Source organism: Balaenoptera borealis (assembly GCF_965194805.1).
Source record: "Balaenoptera borealis genome assembly, chromosome: 15".
In the NCBI taxonomy this organism is placed as follows: domain Eukaryota; kingdom Metazoa; phylum Chordata; class Mammalia; order Artiodactyla; family Balaenopteridae; genus Balaenoptera; species Balaenoptera borealis.
Window position 1 is genome coordinate 30,006,840 of NC_138871.1, and position 23,664 is coordinate 30,030,503.

The window sequence follows — 23,664 nt, forward strand, 5'->3', positions numbered from 1 at the left end:
ATTAAACGCAACAACATTCACATTATAGGGGTCCCAGAAGGAGAAGAAAGAGAGAAAAGACCCGAGAAAATATTTGAAGAGATTATAGTTGAAAATTTCCCTAACATAGGAAGGGAAATAGCAACCCAAGTCCAGGAAGCGCAGAGAGTCCCATTCAGGATAAACCCAAGGAGAAACACACTGAGACACATAGTCATCAAATTGACAAAAATTAAAGACAAAGAAAAATTATTGAAAGCAACAAGGGAAAAATGACAAATAACATACAAGGGAACTCCTATAAGCTTAACAGCTGATTTCTCAGCAGAAACACTACAAGCCAGAAGGGAGTGGCATGATATATTTTAAATGATGAAAGGGAAGAACCTACAACTAAGATTACTCTACCCGGCAAGGATCTCATTCAGATTCGACGGAGAAATCAAAAGCTTTACAGACAATCAAAAGCTAAGAGAATTCAGCACCCACCAAACCAGGTCTATAACAAATGCTAAAAGAAGTACTCTAAGTGGGAAACACAAGAGGAGAAAAGGACCTACAAAAACAAACCCATAACACTTAAGAAAATGGTAATAGGAACATACATATGGTTAATTACCTTAAACGTGAAGGGATTAAATACTCCAGCCAAAAGACACAGGCTCCCTGTATGGATACAAAAACAAGACCCATATATATGCTGTCTGCAAGAGACCCACTTCAGACCTAGGGACACATACAGACTGAAAGTGAGAGGATGCAAAAAGATATTCCATGCAAATGGAAATCAAAAGAAAGCTGGAGTAGCAATACTCATACCAGATAAAATAGACTTTAAAATAAAGAATGTTACAAGAGGCAAGGATGGACACTACAAAATTATCAAGGGATCAATCCAAGAAGAAGATATAACAATTATAAATATATATGCACCCAACATAGGAGCACCTCAATACATAAGGCAACTGCTAACAGCTATAAAAGAGGAAATTGACAGTAACATAGTAATAGTGGGGGACTTGAACACCTCACTTACACCAATGGGCAGATCATCCAAAATGAAAATAAGGAAACAAAAGCTTTAAATGACACATTAAACAAGATGGACTTAATTGCTATTTATAGGACATTCCATCCAAAAACAGCAGATTACACTTTCTTCTCAAGTGCACACGGAACATTCTCCAAGATAGATCACATCTTGTGTCACAAATCAATCCTCAGTAAATTTAAGAAAATTGAAATCATATCAAGCATCTTTTCTGACCACAACGCTATGAGATTAGAAATCAATTACAGGGGGAAAAAACGTAAAAAACACAAACACATGGAGGCTAAACAATACGTTACTAAATAACCAAGAGATCACTGAAGAAATCAAAGAGGAAGTCAAGAAATACCTAGAGACAAATTACAACAAAAACACGATGATCCAAAACCTATGGGATGCAGCAAAAGCAGTTCTAAGAGGGAAGTTTATAGCAATACAAGCCTACCTGAAGACACAAGAAAAATCTCAAATAAACAATCTAACCTTACACCTAAAGGAACTAGAGAAAGAAGAACAAACAAAACCCAAAGTTATGAGAAGAAAAGAAATAATAAAGATCAGAGCAGAAATAAATGAAATAGAAACAAAGAAAACCATGGCAAAGATCAGTAAAACTAAAAGCTGATTCTTTGAGAAGATAAACAAAATTGATAAACCATTAGCCAGACTCATCAAGAAAAAGAGGGAGAGGACTCAAATCAATAAAATTAGAAATGAAAAAGGAGAAGTTACAACAGACACCGCAGAAATACAGAGCATCCTAAGAGACTACTACAAGCAACTCTATGCCAATAAAATGGACAACCTGGAAGAAATGGACAAATTCTTAGAAAGGTATAACCTTCCAAGACTGAACCAGGAAGAAATAGAAAATATGAACAGACCAATCACAAGTAATGAAATTGAAACTGTGATTAAAACTCTTCCAACAAACAAAAGTCCAGGACCAGATGGCTTCACAGGTGAATTCTATCAAACATTTAGAGAAGAGCTAACACCCATCCTTCTCAAACTCTTCCAAAAAATTGCAGAGGAAGGTACACTCCCAAACTCGTTCTATGAGGCCACCATCACCCTGATACCAAAACCAGACAAAGATACTACAAAAAAAGAAAATTACAAACCAATATCACTGATGAATATAGATGGAAAAATCCTCAACAAAATACTAGCCAGCAGAATCCAGCAACACATTAAAAGGATCATACACCATGATCAAGTGGGATTTATCCCAGGGATGCAAGTATTCTTCAATATATGCAAATCAATCAATGTGATACACCATATTAACAAACTGAAGAATAAAAACCATATGATCGTCTCAATAGATGAAGAAAAACCTTTTGACAAAATTCAACAGCGATTTATGACAACACTCTCCAGAAAGTGGACACAGAGGGAACCTACCTCAACATAATAGAGGCCATATACGACAAACCCACAGCCAACATCATTCTCAATGGTGAAAAACTGAAAGCATCTCCTCTAAGATCAGGAACAAGACAAGGATGTCCACTCTCGCCACTATTATTCAACATAGATTTGGAAGTCCTAGCCACAGCATTCAGAGAAGAAAAAGAAATAAAGGAATACAAATTGGAAAAGAAGAATTAAAATTGTCACTGTTTGCAGATGACATCTCTATACTATACATAGAGAATCCTAAAGATGCCACCAGGAAACTACTAGAGCTAATCAATGAATTTGGTAAAGAAGCAGTATACAAAATTAATGCACAGAAATCTCTTGCATTCCTATACACTAATGATGAAAAACCTGAAAGAGAAATTAAGGAAACACTCCCATTTACCACTGCAACAGAAAGAATAAAATACCTGGGAATAAACCTACCTAAGGAGACAAAAGACCTGTATGCAGAAAACTATAAGACGCTGATGAAAGAAATTAAAGATGATACAAACAGATGGAGAGATATACCATGTTCTTGGATTGGAAGAATCAATATTGTGAAAATGACTATACTACCCAAAGCAATCTACAGATTCAATGCAATCCCTATCAAATTACCAATGGCATTTTTTACAGAACTAGAACAAAAAATCTTAAAATTTGTATGGGGACACAAAAGACCCCAAATAGCCAAAGCAGTCTTGAGGGAAAAAAACGGAGCTGGAGGAATCTGACTCCCTGACTTCAGACTGTACTACAAAGCTGCAGTAATCAAGACAGTATGGTACTGGCACAAAAACAGAAATATAGATCAATGAATCAGGATCGAAAGCCCAGAGATAAACCCACGCACCTATGGTCAACTCATCTATGACAAAGTAGGCAAGGATATACAATGGAGAAAAGACAGTCTCTTCAATAACTGGTGCTGAGAAAACTGGACAGCTACATGTAAAAGAATGAAATTAGAACACTCCCTAACACTGTACACAAAAATAAACTCAAAATGGATTAGACACCTAAATGGAAGACCGGGCACTGTAATACTCTTAGAGGAAAACATAGGAAGAACTCTCTTTGACATAAATCACAGCAAGATCCGTTTTGATCCACCTCCTAGAGTAATGGAAATAAAAACAAAAATAAACAAATGGGACCTAATGAAACTTAAAAGCTTTTGCAAAGCAAAGGAAACCACAAACAAGACGAAAAGACAAACCTTAGAATGGGAGAAAATATTTGCGAACGAATCAGCAGACAAAGGATTAATCTCCAAAATATATAAGCAGCTCATGCAGCTCAATATCAAAAGAACAAACGACCCAATCAAAAAATGGGCAGAAGACCTAAATAGACATTTTTCCAAAGAAGATATACAGATGGCCAAGAAGCACATGAAAAGCTGCTCAACATCACTGATCATTAGAGAAATGCAACTCAAAACTACAGTGAGGTATCACCTCACACCGGTCAGAATGGGCATCATCAGAAAATCTACAAACAACAAATGCTGGAGAGGGTGTGGAGAAAAGGGAACCCTCTTGCACTGTTGGTGGGAATGTAAATTGATACGGCCACTATGGAGAACAGTATGGAGGTTCCTCAAAAAACTAAAAATAGAACTGCCATACAACCCAGCAATCCCACTACTGGGCGTATACCCAGAGAAAACCATAATTCAAAAACAGTCATGTACCACAATGCAGCTCTATTTCCAATAGCCAGGACATGGAAGCAACCTAAGTGTCCATCGACAGATGAATGGATAAAGAAGATGTGGCACATATATACAATGGAATATTACTCAGCCATAAAAAGGAACAAAATTGAATTATTTGTAGTGAGGTGGATGGACCTAGAGACTGGCATACAGAGTGAAGTAAGTCAGAAAGAGAAGAACAAATACTGTATGCTAACACATATATATGGAATCTTAAAGAAAAAAAATTGTTCTGAAGAACCTGGGGGCAGGACAGGAATATAGACCCAGACATAGAGAATGGACTTGAGGACACAGAGAGGGGGAAGGGTAAGCTGGGATGAAGTGAGAGAGTGGCATGGACATATATACACTACCAAATGTAAAATAGATAGCTAGTGGGAAGCAGCCACATCGCACAGGGAGATCAACTCAGTGCTTTGTGACCACCTAGAGGGGTGGGATAGGGAGGGTGGGAGGGAAATGCCAGAGGGAGGAGATATGGGGATTTTATGTATATGTATAGCTGATTCACTTTGTTATACAGCAGAAACTAACCATTGTAAAGCAAATATACTCCAATAAAGATATAAATAAATAAATAAATAAAATTAAAAAAATAAAAACCAGTATTCTGACTGGAAATTGTAAGGCTAAAGACAAAAAAGAACTGTATGAAAATACTATACTCTAGTTAGTAAACTTGTTTTTCTCACATGGGTATGGATTAGCAATTCTGAAACTACTTCATACTGCACTAGGATTGAACCAGTAAGTAAAATATAATGAGAGCCAGGTTTGTCATTGTCAGAGAAAGATGTGATAAATAAGGAAAGAGGGAAGGAGAGAATGAATCCTCTGGTGTTTGACTGGAATCATGGACATCAAATATGAACTCATGATTTTAAAATATATTCACAAAAGATATAGATGTGTTAATAAACATACATATATTTCTTAGCTCTGTCCACTGAGAGGGCCTAGAGGCAATAACATCTCAATAGAAATGAGCATGCTTCGGTGCTTTGTGACCACCTAGAGGGGTGGGACAGGGAGGGTGGGAGGGAGGGAGATGCAAGAGGGAAGAGGTATGGTAATATATGTATATGTATAACTGATTCACTTTGTTATAAAGCAGAAACTAACACACCATCGTAAAGCAATTATACTCCAATAAAAATGTTAAAAAAAAAAAAAGAAAAGAAAAGAAATGAGCATGCTAAGTGCTCAGATCTTGGTTTCTAAAAACCATTCCCCAAAACAAAGAACTAGAGCTCCTTGGAGAAGTAACTGGTTCCAGAGCAAGGGCAGGGAAAGTGCAAGATGAACTTGGAACATTTTATAGTGTCAGCAAGTAAGGAATTCTTCAAGAAAGGATAGGGACAGGTGGAAAATACACCGGAGAGCCAGTCTGAAGGCGTCCCTAGTGGCCAAAGCCAGAATAATTTGAACAACAACATGAATAATGATTGTATTAGATTATAACCCATGAAATAAAATAAATATCTGTGAGGTCATACTGATATAAATAATTGGACAAATAAATAAATGGAGGAAAAGGGACAGCACTTTTCCTCGCAGGAGAATTCCATTTAATAACTACATATATTAAAATTATTAATATTATCAATATTAATAATAACTATTGTTGTAGGCAGGATCCACCAACGGATGTTAAAGTTAGTGGACAAAAGTTTGAGGAGAAACAGGATATTTGCATAGTATTAAAGTATATCTCCCATAAGAAATGTATTAATTATTTACAAAGGTAAAAGTAATAACTTTGCAGTAGAGAAACTCACCACCTTAACCAAATGATCAATAATGAGATATGTGGGCATCATATATATACCTGATACGATGCACTGAGAAGGGGGCAGTATCACTCCTTTTCTATAGTATTTTTGCAAAAAAAAAAAAAATGCATAACCTCACTCCAGAGTTTCTTTTTTTTTTTTTTTTTCATAAATTTATTTCTTTTTTATTTTTGGCTGTGTTGGGTCTTTGTTTCTGTGCGAGGGCTTTCTCTAGTTGCGGCAAGCAGGGGCCACTCTTCATCGCGGTGCGCGGGCCTCTCACTATCGCGGCCTCTCTTGTTGCGGAGCACAGGCTCCAGACGCGCAGGCTCAGCAATTGTGGCTCACGGACCTAGTTGCTCCGCGGCATGTGGGATCTTCCCAGACCAGGGCTCGAGCCCGTGTCCCCTGCATTGGCAGGCGGACTCCCAACCACTGCGCCACCAGGGAAGCCCCAATCCAGTTTCTTAACCTCGACACTGTTGCCACTTGGGGCTGGTAATCCTCTGTCGTGGGGCTGTCTTGAGCACTGTAGCGTGTGTAGCAGCGTTCCTGGCTTCTACTGACTCGACGCCAGCAGCACCACCACCACTACCATCATCCAGCCTTGTCACAACCCAGAATGTCTCGGACATTGTCAGATGTCCCATGGGAGGCAACATCTCCCCTAGTTGAGAACTACTGCCTCAGTCTAACCATAAACAAATATTGGGCAGACCCAGATTAAGGGACATTCTGCAAAATAAATGACTGGGGACTTCCACAGCGGTCCAGTGGTTAAGACTCCGCACTTCCACTGCAGGGAACACAGGTTTGATCCCTGGTCGGAGAACTAAGATCCCGCATGCTGCGTGGCACAGCCAAAGGAAAAAAAAAAATTTAAATGACTGAAAGTAAAGTGTAAGTATCAAGGTCTTGAAAGATAAGAATGAGGAACTATAACGCATTGGAAGAGTCTCAGGAGGCATGATGATTAAATGAAATGTGGGATACTGGATTGGATCAGAAAAAGGACATTAGCAGAAAATCTGGTGAAAATGGAATGAAATCATAGCTTAGTTAATAGTATTGCACCAATGTTGATTTCTTGGTTCTGATCATTGTAATATGTGGACATTAGAGAAGCTGGGTGAAGGGTATAGAGGAACTGTCTAAACTATTTTTGCAACTTGTATGTAAGTCTAAAATTATTTCAAAATAAAAGTTTTTTAAAAAACAAAATCTGCCACTGATGTTAATAAAATGCAGGCAAATTTCCATATTTGACTCTATGACAGAGATATAATTGTAACGTATTTGTTATTGCTGAGATGATTCCTATCACCTTTAAAACATTGTCTGATAATCAAAGTAAACTTAAACCCAATGCACGTGTGTGTGTGTTTTGAACCACAATTTATATTTGCTCTTTAAATTTTGTTATAAGTGGAAAAACTTGCAAAACGTTCGGTTGATGGTTCAAAAAGAAGAAGAATATGTCACTTAATAGCATTTAACTTATTTGGCTTGGATTACAGTTATTTATGTTTTTCTTTTACAATATTCTATGTGAGGGAGAACCACATATTTTAATATCACTTGAAAGGCCAACCCCTGTCCTTGCATATATTAGATGCTTTTAAAAACATTTACTGAATTCAGTGGGTTTATAACTTCATTAAGAACATCCAAGATAAGCAAATATGTTTTATTATTCATGTTTCAAATCCTATGAGTAAATAGAAGAGGTCACTTTACTTGAACTTTTTAAATTTAAGAAGGTTATAATTTTTATGCAACTCTTAAGAAATATAAATAGAATGAACATAGTGCAGGCCCACAGTGTGGTTCTGTAAATTCAATCAGAAGTCATCACATGCAGAATCAAGAATTTTAACGCTGTCCTGATGCAGAAGTAAGAGCTTATCAAAAGCCAACTACATGGAAACCCACTAACTAACGAGGATACGTGGTGATGAGAAAAATGAACTATCCTTGTGGTTGTGTTAGCAAGTTGCTCCAGCTCATCCAGGCTCACCAGGCCTTACCAGCCAAACCAGACCCTTGGCTATGGACTCTCCTGACCAGACCAGGACACAGGGCCCATGTGTACACTGATCTTCTCTTATAATGAGACTGATGTTATAGGTGCTTCCTTGTGCACATACACCACTTAACACTATTCCAGGCACACTGTCATCACTTAACTCTTGACTGAAGTCACAAACTAATCCCAAAACATAGTGTGGATGGAATACTGGAGGTACAGAAGGCCATATGAAGTGGTACTTGAGATACAGGTTTAGATAATACCCAGATGCACCATTAAACACTAAATCATGTTACAGTCTTTGTGATGACAAAGGGAATGTCTCATTGTGGTGCTAGTATTTGAGTTATCTTCTATTTCTGACAAGTATGAATGGTTTCCCATTTGTGAAAATGATGTAAAGTATTGTTTAAAAAATTTTTATGACCAAAATATGAATCAATACAAACAAAAATGTTAAGTTAATAATAACACATGTGGCATGAGGATGTGGTAAAAACTGCAAAAGTGATACTCAATAAAGTTTGAGGAATAGTGATCTTAAGTTTGGTCTCCCACCTTTGATGCTCCTCTTTTTTCTTCTTCTCCATCCACCACCTACTTATAAACATCAAGAAGTAAGATGCCTTAAAATGCATATATAGTATGCTACTTTCTGTGAAAGAAAGAGGAGGGAATAAGAAAGCATACGTGTATCTGCTTATCTTTACAAATAGAAACATAGGAAGGACAAATCCGAAAACAATGGAGTTGGGTACCTATAAGGCACGGTAGGAATTGGGGTGAAAGGGATACAACAAGGGAAAGAGTGACACTTTTCTGAGTTAACATTTTTGTATTGTTTTGACTTTTGGAAGCATGTTAATGTCCTACATATGTAAAAAATTAAGTTAAGAAAGATGGGAGGGAGGAGCCTAAAACTAAAAGCAAATGGAAACAAATGAACCCAGTTGTATTTAGATGAATACCATAACCAAACTGAAGGGAAAATTTAAAAAGGACTAATCCAAGTGGCTTATGAGCATAGGCTTTGATTATACACAATCAGGTTGGGAGAGGAAATTGCAAACAAATCTCAAACTCTTTTTAGCAGGCTTTTTTTTTTTTTTTTTTTGTAGTGGTATATACAAACAATTCTGAACTGATTTTAGATATATTATAGGATTGAGCAAATTAGTGAATGAGATGATGTCGTTGAGAGCCAGGATTCTCACTGTGGAAGAAAGCACATGTGTATATGGAATAGAGGAAGGCAAAAAAGAACTCTGTGAGAATGATTAGAATTGGAGGTATTGGTGTAAACTCATGATTTCTAAAATGTGTGTGCATAGATGCTTATATAAGTACACATGTATGTATGTATATGTGTGCATGTGTATATGTGGATTACATGCATATATTTCCTAGCTCTGTCCGCTGAGAGGGCTTTACTCCCCATAGATTGTCCCCAAGTAGCAATGAGGACACCTAGCACCCAAATCTTGATCTCTAATAACTTTCCCACTAAAAGAAACCAGGGCTGTTCAGAGAAATGGCTGATTTCAGAGCTGGGCATGGTAGATACAAGATGAACCTGCAACACCTTATTATGCCAGAAAGTAAGGAAGTCCTGAAAAAAAAAAAATCATGGGGGCATGTCACAAGGACACAGGCTCTAGCTTGACAGATCTCCCACTTGCCAAACCTGGGACAATTTGAGCATCAGAGTAATTAGGTATAGTAATGAATATAACCCATTGAAAAAATGGAAACCCATGAATCCATACCAATAATAAAATAGATAAATTAATGGGGGAGAAGGAGAGAGCACTTGCTTATGGTAGAATGCTGAGTGACAACTGATAAACGTGGAGGGAAGGATAGAATTGGAATGTCATCAGTGTGAGACCATCATAGTAAAGACCAAAGCGAAGAAGAATCCTCAATAGATGCTAAATCTAAGGGGAAATTTTAACCAGGAGCAGTATATTCACATGGTCTTAAATTGTCTCCTCAATTGCTTCCTAGTTGCAAAAGAAAATATAATACCTAGACGGTGGAGAAATCAGACAACGTCTTGACTGGGTGATCCAAATTAATATCACCAATGAGAGCCAAATGAACACTGTATATTGTATACCTCCAGATGTGATACCCTGAGGAGGACATAACATCACATGTAATACTCTGGCCAGAAATGCATGTCCGATATCTTATAAGCATTAGAAAAACCAAAACTAAGGGGGCAAAAAGGAGACAGGGAACTTTTGAAGAGTTGACATCCTTCAAAACTGTCAATATCATATAAGAAAGAGACAGACTGTGGAAATAGTCCAGATTAAAGTAGGCTCAGTAGATAATTAAATGTAATACCTAATCCTAAATAAACAAAGAGGCTATGCAGGATATTATTGGGTCAATTTATAAAATTAGGGTATAGACAGTATCAATATTAAATTTATTAAAGTTAAAAACCATACTGTGATTATGAGAATAGCCCTAATTCTTAGGAACACTGAAATACTGGGTGATAAAGGGCCATGATATATGTAATTTACTCTCAAGAGACTCCAAAAAGAAATACTGTGTGTGCAAAGAAAGAAAGAGAGAGAGAACACAAATGATGGAGCGTATGGGGTAAAATGTTGACAATGCATGGATCTGGGAGGAGGGTATATGGTGCTCCTTATACTACGTCTATTCTTAGAACTTTCTGATAAATTGAAAATTATTTCCAAATGAAAAATTTTTAAAATAAAAAAGAATGTGATCGTTAGTGATGACTGAATGTTCTGCATCCTTGAGAGAGACTTTATCGAGATTTAACAAGGCCATTGCATGCAGAGAGCTAGGCTGAGAGGGCCTGGTTCACCTTTGAAAATCATAGTCTGGAGACCAAAGTGCTGTACTGATAAACAGGCCTGCCGGTTTTCTTGTTCTCTTATTCTAACACTGTTTCTAAGGAATCCAGTAGAACTGCACCCCAAGGCAGTTAACTTAGTTAAGTCCCACCCAGACTCTAGTGTGTGTCCGTCTGTCTCAGAGGAGGCCATCAGACCTAGGTACAGGCCACTGAAAAGAACTGTAGAAAGCAGCACAGACCCAGAGTGTAAGCTACAGGCTTATACTGGTTGAGCTTAATAGAGTTTGTGTAGCTTCCATGCCCAGAGTGGGATAAATTAGGTAGCTTGTCATCCCAGAGCTCTTAGTCTCAGTACTGGCATTGAGAGACTTTGGCAAGAATTTAAAAATAGAAAACCTTAGAGCTAAGTTATGAACTGCCCTCCACACCCCACTGGTGATTTACCCAGGTTTCATCAGCCCAAAAGACATGGTGTTCTTTGCAGTAAATCAGAAAATACTGATACCATTAATTCCATCACTGAAATTAGGAATTCGATAGTAGAGAAGGTATTTTTATTAAATGCATATATATGTCCACATCTGAAAAGTAATACCTGAAATCACTTTAAGAAATCACGTTTTCATGTTTTTCCAATTAAACTTATTTGTTTTTCTTTCACCTTTCTTTTGTTAGCTCCCTAGCATGCAAACAGTAGAAGGTTTTTTAAATTTTCTGAGAAAAAATTTTAATTAAGAAAATGCTATCTTTTTCATAGTTTTTTCCTTGGGATTTGTGGGAAAAGCGTAATCATATTTGTAGAAGACCTTTAGAACAAGGGACACTCCAAGTGTCTGTCATGCTTCCTAGGAGGAACTGTCTTGACGGGTCTTTGGACACTATAGGATAGAAATACTAAGATTAGAATAGGAAGTCAAGGAAATATTTCTTCTAAAGGAGAGCTCTGCAAGGCCTGGGGACAGCAAAAGGAAGTGGTAGGAGCCCTTTAACTTGCCAACTAAAATAGGCATGACCTAAAAGAGACCTGAGAGGGCCTCTTGGGACCATAATGACCCAGGCCAACCAACGTGTCTGTCTCTCTCCCCCTCTCCTCTCTTCTTTAGCGTCCCTTTCTTGGCTGAGGGTGTAGGGGCTTTTCTCTGTTTTAGCAAAATTTTGGGGACTTCAGCCAATTCCCATCCTGTCTGAGGAAGTTCATAACAGCCATTCTAAGAGAGTGGATAGAAGAGGAAGCTTGGCCAAGTAGGGCAAGGCCCACACTGCCCATTTGCCCAGCTGGGCAGTGAAGACAGACAAGGGAAGAAGGTGTGCCTAAGAGCCCAGGCTCTGGCATTGGATTGACTCTAGGCCTCTCTTTGTTCTGCACAGAGTGATAGCCATATACAATCTTCATCAACTGTTATCTCTTGGAAAGGGAGAAGTAGAGAAATGTCTTGAGTCCAAAAGCACTTATATGTATCTCATTGCTAGAAAGCCAGCTTGAAGGCCCTTCTTCTATGTAATGATGTGAGTCTGGGACGGTGACCCCTCTAGAAGTTTATAGAGGGAAGCTAACACCTCCCCTTTCATCACCCCTACCTTTGAAAGGCACTGATTCCATTTTTCTTTTTTAGCTTTATTCAGTTACAATTTTTAAATATTTATTAGAGTGATACCTGCGGCTAAAGCTGTCTGGGAAAGAAAGCCTTTGACAAAATGTAGTTAACAGGTTTCCATCTGTTCAGCCAGTGTCCACATAGGTGTAGTATGTTGCCTCATGTAAAATTGCATGGCCCATTTATGCCTTGGTTCAGTGTTTCTGTGTTGTCTGTGTGTCTGGTTTGTTTCTGGCATGTGCACGTGTCTATATCAACGGAGTAATTTGGGCAAAGTCAACGCAGCAAGTCATGAAACTCGTACTTGAACCCAGACCTTCCAACCTGAAAGCTCATATAGTTGCATATGTGGCACTGGACACATCCACCTTTATTTGTTCATTGTTGAATTCTGAGCTCCTAGAATGGTGCTTGGCACATGGAAGGCATTTCACGAGTATTTATTAAGCGAATAAGTGGTCATTATGATAGTCTTGTGTTTTGATTCAGTCCAATGTTAGTTTCATTACAGGCCTGCCTCTGAGAGCTGTCTGCTAACGGCATGTTCTCTTAGCAACATTACAGTGCTTATGGAAGAGATGACTCTGCCTTATAGTGATTACTCATTTATTTCCTTAATTACAATACAGTCTATAGCCATTCTTTCTCTTACTATATTTTAAATTTTATTTTTCAAGTCTACTATAGATGGTAGTGAAGGATGCTAGGGGTTTCTGCGATCCTGATTTGTCTTATCTGTCTGATGAATTACTGGGGTGGGGGTTTGGATATTTTACAGCTTTTAGATCTCTTCCTCCAGTGGGATTGGTCAACCTACCTTGCTGACTATGGTCAGCCCACCTGCAAGTACCTCCGGGTAAACCCTGTGACAGCTCTGACCCTGCTTGAGAAGTGAGTACCCATCCAGTGGTCTGTGTCGGGGGGGGTGGGGAAATGGGGATGGCGGGTTGGTATAGAGGATAATTTTCTCTTTGCCAATACCTTGAGAAGACCGCAAAGAGGCCCCATTCTTAAAGTCGCCATAGGTGCTCTCAGCAGTCTCCATCATTGGATTTGGCAGGCCAGTCTTCCTCTTGTAGCCTCTTAATTCCTGAGCCTTGACAAGCTAGGGCAAGTATGGGTCAGCTGGGCTCTGACATTACCTCAGAGCTTACCTAGAGATGACAAGAGGAGAAAGGAAGATGCCTTAGTTTGGGGCTCAGTTCAGCCTGGTGAACAGAGTGAGCCTGGCCCCAGCCATCTGGGGTATGATGATGGATGGAGAACAGCCCCACAGAACAGATGGCTTCTGGTTCCTAGCAGAGAAGCTCCTGAAATTACTGAAACCTTCACCTGCCCCTCCAAGCCCCGCCCCTGCCAGATGGAGCTTTACTGTGCTGACTGTCCCAAGAAAGCTGTGTTGGAGGTGCCTAATTCTTGCCTTAGGCAGTCACTGGCCCGCACAAGTCCTGCTACAGGGCTGTAGCATGTCTGACGGAGAGATGCTTCCACTGAGATTGAGTTAGCCAGCTCCGGAACATCTCACGAACCAACACGTCACCCAGATGCTGGAATCCACTATTCATTGTAGCCTGGCTCTGGCTTTAGCTTACCTAGTTGAGAGCTGGCAGACCAGAGACTAAGGCCCATGTAGAAGGGAAGCTTTTTCTTGTCATCGAACTAGATAACCGTTGGCTTCTTAGAAGCTTCCTAGGAGAGTGCCTTGCATCTCGACAGTGTAGCAAGTCGACGTATATAGCCAGCCAAGCAGGTCTCAAATCCTAGCAAGGCAAGGATCAGAGTCCAGGAGGCCAGAGTGGAGCCTTAGACAGAAGCAGAGGCTGAGGTGTACCTTCCTACTGTGCAACATAACAAGGGAGAGAAGGGAAGGAGGTAGAGGTGTGTGTTTGGAGCCAAGAAACTAAGAGCCCACAGTGGACTTTCTCCAGATCAAGACAGAGACTGATGTTTCCATTTTGACTTTGTTTCCCATGGTTCTCTCTCCCAATGACCTTCTTCCCTAGGATATCTAGAGAGTAAGTATATTATTCACTTGGGCCTTTTCCATCGCTTTGAGGCAAGTCCTTCTGGTCTCCTCATTGACACTAATGACTACACTAATATCCCTACCCTGTGAGTTGTCCCCACCCTGACATACTAATCTACTAAACCAGTCTGGTGCCAACTGGCTGGCCGCCTCCTCTCTCCTTGGTCCTTAGAGTGACCCTTGGCTTACCAATTCCTTTGGGGCTGGGAGTGGTAACAGGGATTTTCCCCCATCGGTGCCAGGTGAAGGGTTGTTCCCACCCAGCTTCCTGGCACGCTCAGTACTCTTGCTGGCCCAGGGCCTAGCCCTGACTAGCCCTGGCAATTCAGCCCTGACACAAGGGAGCTCCTCAGCACTCTCCCCTCCCTCCCAGTGGTGAGGCCCATGGCTTTAAGATCTCCCATCGAAGACTCTTTATTAGAGGCAAGGCCTCATCCCAGAGTTCTCAGTACCCAGCTGAAATGGCTTTTGAGTTGGTGCTTACATGTCATCGAAGACTCTTTATTAGAGGCAAGGCCTCATCCCAGAGTTCTCAGTACCCAGCTGAAATGGCTTTTGAGTTGGTGCTTAGATGTCCTATTCATTATGTGTCTAAATGGGCTCTAGGATTCCCTTTGGCCAGGTGCCTCTCAACCGTTCTTTACTCCTCTGTTCCTGAGAATCTCTAGATCCAAGAAGTACTGTCTTATCTACTTCCTATGGATCAACAATAGGCTAAAATAATCAGCCTCTCGGTAGCATTCTGGAGGCCTAGCCGGTAATAAAGCCATGTGCTTAGCCCGAGCGATCAGCGGGGTTTAAAAGCTCCCTTCCAAACACAACAGGGCCAAAGGCCACCCAGATCACTAAAATCTGTATTTCCCGGCCTCATAGGAATCAATCCCTTTATCTGACCCATTCCTGCTTTCCCCTTGACACTCTCTCCTTTGCAGCCTGACACTTCTTAGCAGGGTGAGACATGGAAAGACCCAAAGACCTGATGAGGACATTTCAGGAAAGAGAAGGGGCCCCCGTTCATTGAGAGGTGGCCGTAGCCAAAGTAGATCCAGATCCTAGGCTTACAGAATGCAGTGGGGCGTGGGGAGGGCTCTCCTTTGGTTTTAGAGCGTTCCAGGGTACAAACCAGCATGCCACCATCAGCCCTCAGGGCACTTGAGTTTCTCTTTCAAGTAATCCCAACTCCAGGTCTTAATGGCTAAAACATCCTGGCCTCTGGGGCCTAGAGACCGCCCTCTTTTTCCCTTTCTCCTACCTTATTTCTGGAACTTCCCTATGGGAGCTGAAAGCCGGCTCTGGCTGCCTGTCTCTGGGCTGCTTTGAGGAGTCATGAAACTAATGATCACATAGGATGTTAAATTAAATGTCCTATAAAGGTAGGAAGTGTTTTTATTCCCTTATTATTTCTTTTTGTTTTGCTTTGTGTTGGTTTTCTTTAGATTTATAGTATATCCAGAAAAGGTAAAGGAGCTGTTCTCTGGGGTAAATAACCCTAAATCAAGCCAGTTCCACAAACATAATTGTGCAGTTAATGTTTAAGGGACCAAATACAATAATCATCATAGCCTTGGGGACCTTTGCGCTTTCTTTACAACCTAAACCTCTAAACCTCTGTCATCTCTCCTTCTTCCGCCCATCCAAGCACAGGCCTCCACACGTGGGTGGTTGTACCTTATACACGGTGTCTAAGCATGCTTGATGAGTAATTCCAGGCTGAAGGCCCTAAAGCTTAGGTCAGAGAGAGAAGTCTCAATTCGTTTGTGGCTGTCACCGTCAGCCAGAGCCATAAAGCAATGGTGCTCATTAGAACCTCCCTACCATATGGATATAAATGTCCTTATGGGCTCTCTGGCCTTTTGACCCACTGGCCTCTAGTCTGTCCCTCTGCACAGGGCCACCCCACAGGAAAAAAAAAATGGGCCAGGATTGGCCAAAGGCCCTGGGAAGTCTGCCTGAGAGCAGTTTACTCCCCAGTGCCAGGTTCCTTCCGTCCCCTCTCCTAGCCTATCTCCGTGCAGGCCAGGGGACTGTGAAGTCAGAGAGCTGGCCAAGTTCCCGGGGGATGGTGGAGAGGAGCCGCCTGGCCCAAGGAGAAATGAGTCTGGGCAGTGTCCTTAATTCTCTACCATTAGAACTATCCGTGGGCTGGAGGTCCAGTGTGCAGAGGCTGGGGCCAGAGTTAGCCATCACCAACAGATGTCAGGGGCTGTGGGCCCTTTTTGGGGAATAACAGATTCCTGGGATCTATCACAATGGCTTAGTCGGGTTTGGGGGCTGCTCTGGCAACCTCAGCCTGGCCTTGACTTTCTCCCTCCATGCTTCCCAGTTAGGTCTCTCCATCTGGTGGAATTGGTGGCCAGAACTGCCCATGGTTTGTGCTCTAGGAATATGCCGTCTCTGGAGTTTTAGCATGAGCCAGTTAGAAAGTTTTCCAAAGGTCAAGATCTGAAGACATAGCAGCCGTTGAGAACTTAGGGGCTTCTCTTGCCTAAAGCCCCGGTTGGCTCAGCCTTTTGGCACCTGCTTTCCTCAGCACCACGCCCTCTTACCACCTCACTGCCCCTGAGCCCCTACCCCGAGGCAAAGGAAAAGAGATCGGTCAAGCCCTTGGTTTTGTTAGCGGTAGGATAGACTAACCAGATAGAGTAGGGTTTGGAAATGCACAGTGGCTTTCAGTTCCTCATGTTCTTTTGGAATTGCTAGTTAAGAGCATCGTTCTGCTTTACCTTTCAAATACCAGCTGTAAGGTCCCAGCAGGATTTAGTAGGTTTATGAGGTGATGAGAAGACCTTAGACATTCTCTGAGGTCCTGTTGACCATCAGGGCTGTAGCAGGTGCCAGATACCTACAACAGAGGCATACCTGGGCGTAGAAGGGAAGGAAGTAGGTAGGATGGGTATGGATGAGGAGGTGATTGGCCATGGCTGGCTCTTGACCGTTCTCCAAAGGTGACTGAAGTGGGGAGGGCTTTGGGTGCCAGGAGGGCAGCTTCGTGAACAGTAGGTGAGTATGCGCCTGACAATGGAAGTGTTCTGGACTCTCTCAACTCCGGGTGCTGGTTAAGACACGCTAGCCCCCATTGCCGCCTCAAACACTTTGCTCTCTTTCTTCCCTTGTCTGTTTAGGATGAAGGACACTAGCCGCAAGAACAACATGTTTGCACAGTTTCGGAAAAATGAGCGAGACAAGCAGAAATTGATTGACACTGTGGCCAAGCAACTCCGGGGGCTCATCAGCAGCCACCACTCATGAAGGCGGGCCTCGGGCCCCCAGAGGCTGCTGGCTGCAGCCCCAGCGTCCGGGCCCCAGCGCTGGCTGGCCCTGCATTTGTGCATTCTTCTTCAAAGAGAGCAAATGTATTTTTTTAATAACCTATGTACAGTATTCACATAACCTTTCCCTATAGTAAAAGAGGCACAAGGGTAAGCCAGTCCACAAGCTGTTGCTAGGCTGGGCTTCAGGGGAAGTCATACTACACTGTCTGTATTTTCCTAGAGATGGCGGTGTCATCGGTCCAGTATGATAAACCACCTTTCATCCGTGGCTCTAGAGCTTAGATCTGGGGCTCAGAAACTATACAAACAAAATGGGTACTTGGCACTGGGAGGTAAGGTGAGTAGGCAGAAGGATAATGAATTACATCCTGTTCACTCCTAGGTGCCCCATTCACCGTGTAGGTGAGGCCGATTCTTCCTGATGCAAGGAAAGGGCCTGGAAAACATTACTACTTAGTCTATCAAAGACCAGCACACAGTTCTGGAGGTTCATCTCTTCAGTCCACTGACTTTCACTGACCGGTGAACAAGCATGCTGTGTGGCAAGATGACGGCTTCGCTCCAGTCCCCCCAAGGATGGCATTTTTTAGCCTAGATCTGACCCAATGCTTTTCCTTCTAAGTTTTCTGGGGCACGGTAGAGCTGAGTATGCAGCGGGAAGAATTGGACCTCATGACTAACTATAGGCTGCCCCACACCAGGAGGAGATCTTGAAAGCCAGTGCAAATGGAATCAGAGCCCCAGCCCTTCCCCATTCCTCTCATTGCCTTCTTTCAGGGTCAGGGTACTTGGTTCAGGGCATAGGTCAACAGTTATTCCATAGACAGAGAGTCTCAGACTTGACCTCTTCCGGCAGTGTCATTGGGATAGTCAGATTCCAGAAGCCTGAAAATGGCCCTTACTTTACCCTTAGGTAAAACCTTGGAATCATTCCTTTGTGTTTCAAAGCCAACTTTCTGGCCACCATCTTTAAAGGAAATGTCATCAGCTCTGTACTGTGGGGACAGCTCTAGCTGGACTGGATGCCTTTAGGGATGGAACCACTGTCACCCTGAAGCAGAGCGGGTCAGCCGTGGCTAGTGGTTTGTTACCCATGGCACAGCTGCCCCTCACTAAGTCATGTCCTGGGTGAGAAGCTCCTCTTGCTCAAGCCCAAAGCTTCCATCCCCTTTTGAGGTCCCCATAGCTATCTTTTGGCTTCATCTGAGCAAGATTGCCTACAGTCCTATCCCTCAGGCTCTGGAGTTTGCAGAGGAGTCTGGACCAGCTAGCTTGGAGGCTGTGTCCTGTCTCCCAAATGGGCTCCCGAGACTTAATGCAAGGGCTTCACTATGAGGTCAGTCAGAGGAATCTGCCCTTTAAGGCACTTCAGGAAGATGCTACCAAGGCTACTGGCAAGAGTATAATCGTGAGTCACCAAACAATGACAAATAAGCCACACGGTCATTTCCAGCTTGGGTTAGTGGAAGGAAAGACTCATCAGACAGAAGTCTTCACTCCCTTTGTCAGCTGCTGAGTTGCTTCTAGGGAAGGCAGTGCTTCCTTTTTCACTCCCCCCGCCCCCGCCAATATTGTATCACAACTTGAAAACCATGGGGAAGAAAATATGCACACCGACACGCGGGCTTCCTCAAAGCTGGGGACCAGGCTGCGTGTGGGCTCTGCAGAAGCCTCCTGAGGTCCATCCTAGGGGCTACGCAGTTTGCCCGGGGTCTCAGAATGAGGTTCAGAGATGAGTGCTGCCACCCAGAACCTCCAGAGCCAAGGAAAGGCAGGGGTCCATGGGAATGAGACCCAAAATGCCATCTCTCAGGCTCTGGACTTTATTAGAAAAGAACGAGAAATGACCACACTAATCCCATTGCTTCAGAAGGGCCCCAAACACCCTCCTTCACTACATGCCAGTTTACAGCAAGATCTCTTCCGCTTTGAGCGCTGAGACTTTTTGAAGTGGAATGGAGAGAACCTTAAGCATATCACAATATTTTTCAACTGTTATCATTGCTGGCTTGGTCGCAAACCTGTACCCTGGAGAAACAGTGCTATAGAAGAGAAAGTGAACAGCGTGGAGGAACGGGGGTTACTCTGCCCCTTGCACACAGAGGTCCCTCTACAGAAAACGCTTATTCAAGCCCAAGACTCATAGGGTGGATCCTTTGCCAGATCCCTTCTTCCCTCTCGGTCTGCCTCAGCCTTCCCTAACGAAACCAACATGCAGCTACTGAGTTGTCTGTGGGGACACACTCTTGGTGAGCAGGGAAAGGTAAAAGAACAGGGACCAGCAATGTCCAAGCTGTTTGAACTGGTGAAGTAGGAGTTTTCAGTTTTCTCTATAGGCCTGTAGCTGCGCCCGCCCTTGCGAGGACTTGTGCAAAGCATGGGTGTCCATGCCCCTCAGACTCCTGACATCTGGGCTCAAATGCCCAGAGATGTAGAAGTGCCCTGGAGGCCTCAGTAAGAGGCGAGAACATGGGTGCCTGAAGGTCTTTCCGTCTTCTAGTTGGCTGAGTTCTTCGGAAAACCAGGTCCATATTCCTGAAAGGACGGTCAGGTTTGGGACCCTAGTGGGTTTCAGTAGTAATTTAGGCAGCTGGTATAGTTTTAACGTATCTCATAGCAAAATCTCTTTGAGTAGACTGTAAATGAAGCTGTTGGGGGTGGGGAAGAACAGGCCCTGGAAATTGGAAACAACAGAGAGTCCCCACTGGTAAAGGGAATATACAGGCTTACGGGGAGCAGTCCCCAGTATTTTCGTTGTCTCCCAGGCCTCCAAGTCAGCCTGCATGCTTGACAAGTGCTTGCTCAGCAAATCCCAGACCCAGGGCCCTTTATCCCCAAGATTGGCGTTGCCCATGGCTTTCCCCATGAGGCCTCCAGGTACACCCCCTGGGGCCTGCTGCAGAAATCCCCCTCACCCTAGCCTCTCTTCTCCCAAGACTGTGCACCTGGCTGCTTCCATTGCCTCTTTTTTTTTTTTTTTTTTTCTTTCTTTTGCCTGAGTTTGCAGTTACTTTTCACTAATGTGTTGGAAATGGACCTTTTTATTTTGCACATTTATGGGGGAGATTTAGGAAAGTCCATTTTTACCTCTAAAGGGAACTTTTTTCTTTAAAACCAGTAAAGCTACTGATACAGATGGGCCTCATGGTTAGTAGAAAACCTCTTATGTGGAAAGAGCATGTTTATTCCTCCTGTACGTTTTCCTCTTTTAACCGCTATTAAATAAGAGAGCCTATGCACCTGTTCAAAAGCCACGGTGTTGTCTCACGGTTTTTCGTTCTCCCGCCCCTTTTGCACACTGCAGCCATGGTTGGTGATCTGGAGGATGGCCATTGCACCCCTTGAGCCGGACTGACGCCTAGAGCAGGCAGAAGCCTGGTGGGGAGGGGAAAGCCTGCCTGCCAGACAAGGCAAGGAGTCGAACTGTGGCCTTGGAAACATTCCAGACTACTGGGCTACAGGCTTTCCTGTCTATACAGTTTAGACTGGCATCGTCATCATCATCAAGAGGAATAACCCTCGACGTGCCTGGTTTGTGGGGAGTACCGGGCTAGGCAACTGGGGGCTCGGTGTGTCTTGAAAACCAGCCCTGCCGTGGAAAGGCTCCTGGTTAAGATGGAGCCAGGAGGGATTATCTAGAGGAAGGAGCGAAATGAGGCCGCCTTAGAGCTCGGTGGCGGAGAGGGACGGGCGTCACGGTCTGGTGTAGGAACGGGTCTGGTCAGGGAAGACAGCACAGGGAAATCAGGATGTTAATTAGCTGGGCCTTGAAGGAGTTAAATTCAACATGGTGCCGACCACATTAGAGTGAAAAGTTGGCACAAGTCTGGTGTGTACTGGGAGGAGAGTGGGGACCTGGTAGGCATATCTGAAACCATGGTGAGTAAGGCCTGAAACGTCTGTGTAACAGCACCCAGCCTTCTTGGCCCCGAGGCTGGCATGGAAGCCTTGAGAATAGGCTGGAGAGAGTTTCTTCAGTTAACAAGTCTGACTATTGCAACTGGGCTTTGGCGCCTGAGAGACCTGGGCTTCAACTCCTGCTGTGCCACTTACTAGCTGGATGACCCCTGAACAATTAACTCCCTAAATCTCATAATCCTCAGTGAAAGCAGAACCTAGTGCCTGATTTACAGGCTTGCTGTGAAGTGTAAATGACCTATGCATGGCCGATATGCCTAGCCAGTTCCTACCACAGCACATGAACTCTTTCAGGCCTTTCCCTCCCTCCCCTCAAATTCCACAACATGCTGTGGCCGAGCATTGGACGGAAGTGTCCAGAGCTTCTCTGCCTCCTGGCTTCCACTCCCCAAGCCCATCTCAGGCTTAATGGTACTGAGGCCCCTCGAGCACCTGTGTAGACGCAGAGGAACAAGCCCTTCACATCAGACAGCCAGTTGCCCGGCTCAGAGCAGAGCCAGTCCTTCGGGTAGAATCTGCCTCTCAATTCCACCTGGAACCTTCTCTGCCAAAATATATTCCTCCTTTTAGAATTCAGGAGTTCTTGATCAGAAGTCCATGAACCCTTGGAGTGTGTGTGTGTGTGTGTGTGTGAATACACGTACAGGCGCACAGGCTTGCATCCACTCATTTTTCTGGCTAGAAGGTACATGGCTTTCATCAATGTCTAAGGAAGATTCAGGACTGAAATCCTGAATAATAACCAAATCCCCTTGGAAGTATAGATCTCCCTGTGAGGAAAAGCCAGACGCTCTGAGCAGTTACCCCCTCTCCCTGCCTCGTAGAGTTCTGGCAGGAGATTTTTCAAGACCTGCAGCCCTGCCTCCTGCCCCCCCACCCCCCGCTTCCAGGAGCCCTCACACGATCCCCAGGTCACACCTAAAGACTAGTACAACCACCGTTCCTAAGCTTGATCTCCGCAAACCAGTTCAAGGTACTGAGGGAGGCACGAGGACCCTCTACTTCTAAGAATACACAGACTTCCACCTGGTTGAGGGGATCGCAGACCAGAGGGTCCAGTATAGAGGCTTGGGCTGTCAAAGCCAAACTGAACCCAACTCACCCCCGAATGTTTCCCACAGCTTCTGAGTCAGCACTGGCGAGTACAATGTCTTGCCCAAGGCCTTGCCCAGAGAGGGCTCTGCGGGGAACCAAACCAAACCAGGGACAGATGTGAAGCCGTCACCAGCTTGCCCCTTGTCTCATCTGCTCACCAGGCAGATGAGGATGGGGAATGGCTAGTGGGAGATAAGGGGAGGGAGGAGAAAAAGTGCCAGACCCTTTCCCCGGAGGCCTCAGCTTTGAATTTAATGGACAATATTTGCTGGGAATGAGAGAGACTCCAGGCCCAAGAGACCAGAAGACAAAGGCTCTTGAGGAAGTGCAGGGAGGAGGAGGGGAGCGGTGGGGGCCAGGCATTGTGCGGGGGGGGGGGGGGGGGGGGCACCACCCCTCTATCTGCTTCCATCGCTGCTGGGGTTAGGGTTACCCTGCATTTGGGGCCCCAGCTGCTCTGTGGGGTCTGTGACATCAGCTGTTGTGATGTTAATGCAGGGGCCTCACACAGGGTTACCCCTTCACCAGCCAGCCCACATCGGCTCCTGCATTCCAGCTCCTAGTCCCTCAGGGAGGGGGCAGTCTGTGGGCCCAGAACCGAGCCCAAGACAACAGCCCCCCCTCCCAGTCTGAGCCCACTGCTAAGGGTACCTTCCAAGCCCAAGCTGTGACCTTCCTCTCTCCAAAGCTCCAGAAAAGGAATGAAATCTGAACATTGAGACGCTTTTCTGGCCCTAAACAATCCTTCCATTCTCTAGGCTCAATGATGGGTCTATTTCCTCCTATAAATGGGTCTCGTAATCTTCAACTTTTACCTTTGCTTCTAAGGGTAATTAATTGTATCTCCCTCTTGTTCTCCTCACACACTCCCCTCTCTGTTACAAGGCTCAGGTTAAGCTGGGTGGATGGCTTTTCTTTCTTTCTATTCCACGGAGTGCATATTTTTAAAGCT

At 43.7% G+C, this 23,664-nt stretch overlaps 1 protein-coding gene across 6 annotated transcripts in view; it reads left to right on the forward strand.

Annotated features, from left to right (window-relative positions):
* The window catches only part of EXOC6B (exocyst complex component 6B), a 717,372-nt gene extending 696,419 nt beyond the window's left edge, over positions 1-20,953 (forward strand). For all 6 annotated transcript variants that reach the window (XM_082356334.1, XM_082356335.1, XM_082356337.1 and 3 more), the window contains 2 exons: positions 13,180-13,292; positions 17,550-20,953. In XM_082356334.1, the coding sequence (XP_082212460.1) occupies positions 13,180-13,292; positions 17,550-17,676 (240 nt within the window). In that variant the 3' untranslated portion in view covers positions 17,677-20,953. The remainder of the gene's footprint in view (positions 1-13,179; positions 13,293-17,549) is intronic.
* Positions 20,954-23,664: the final 2,711 nt, after the last annotated feature.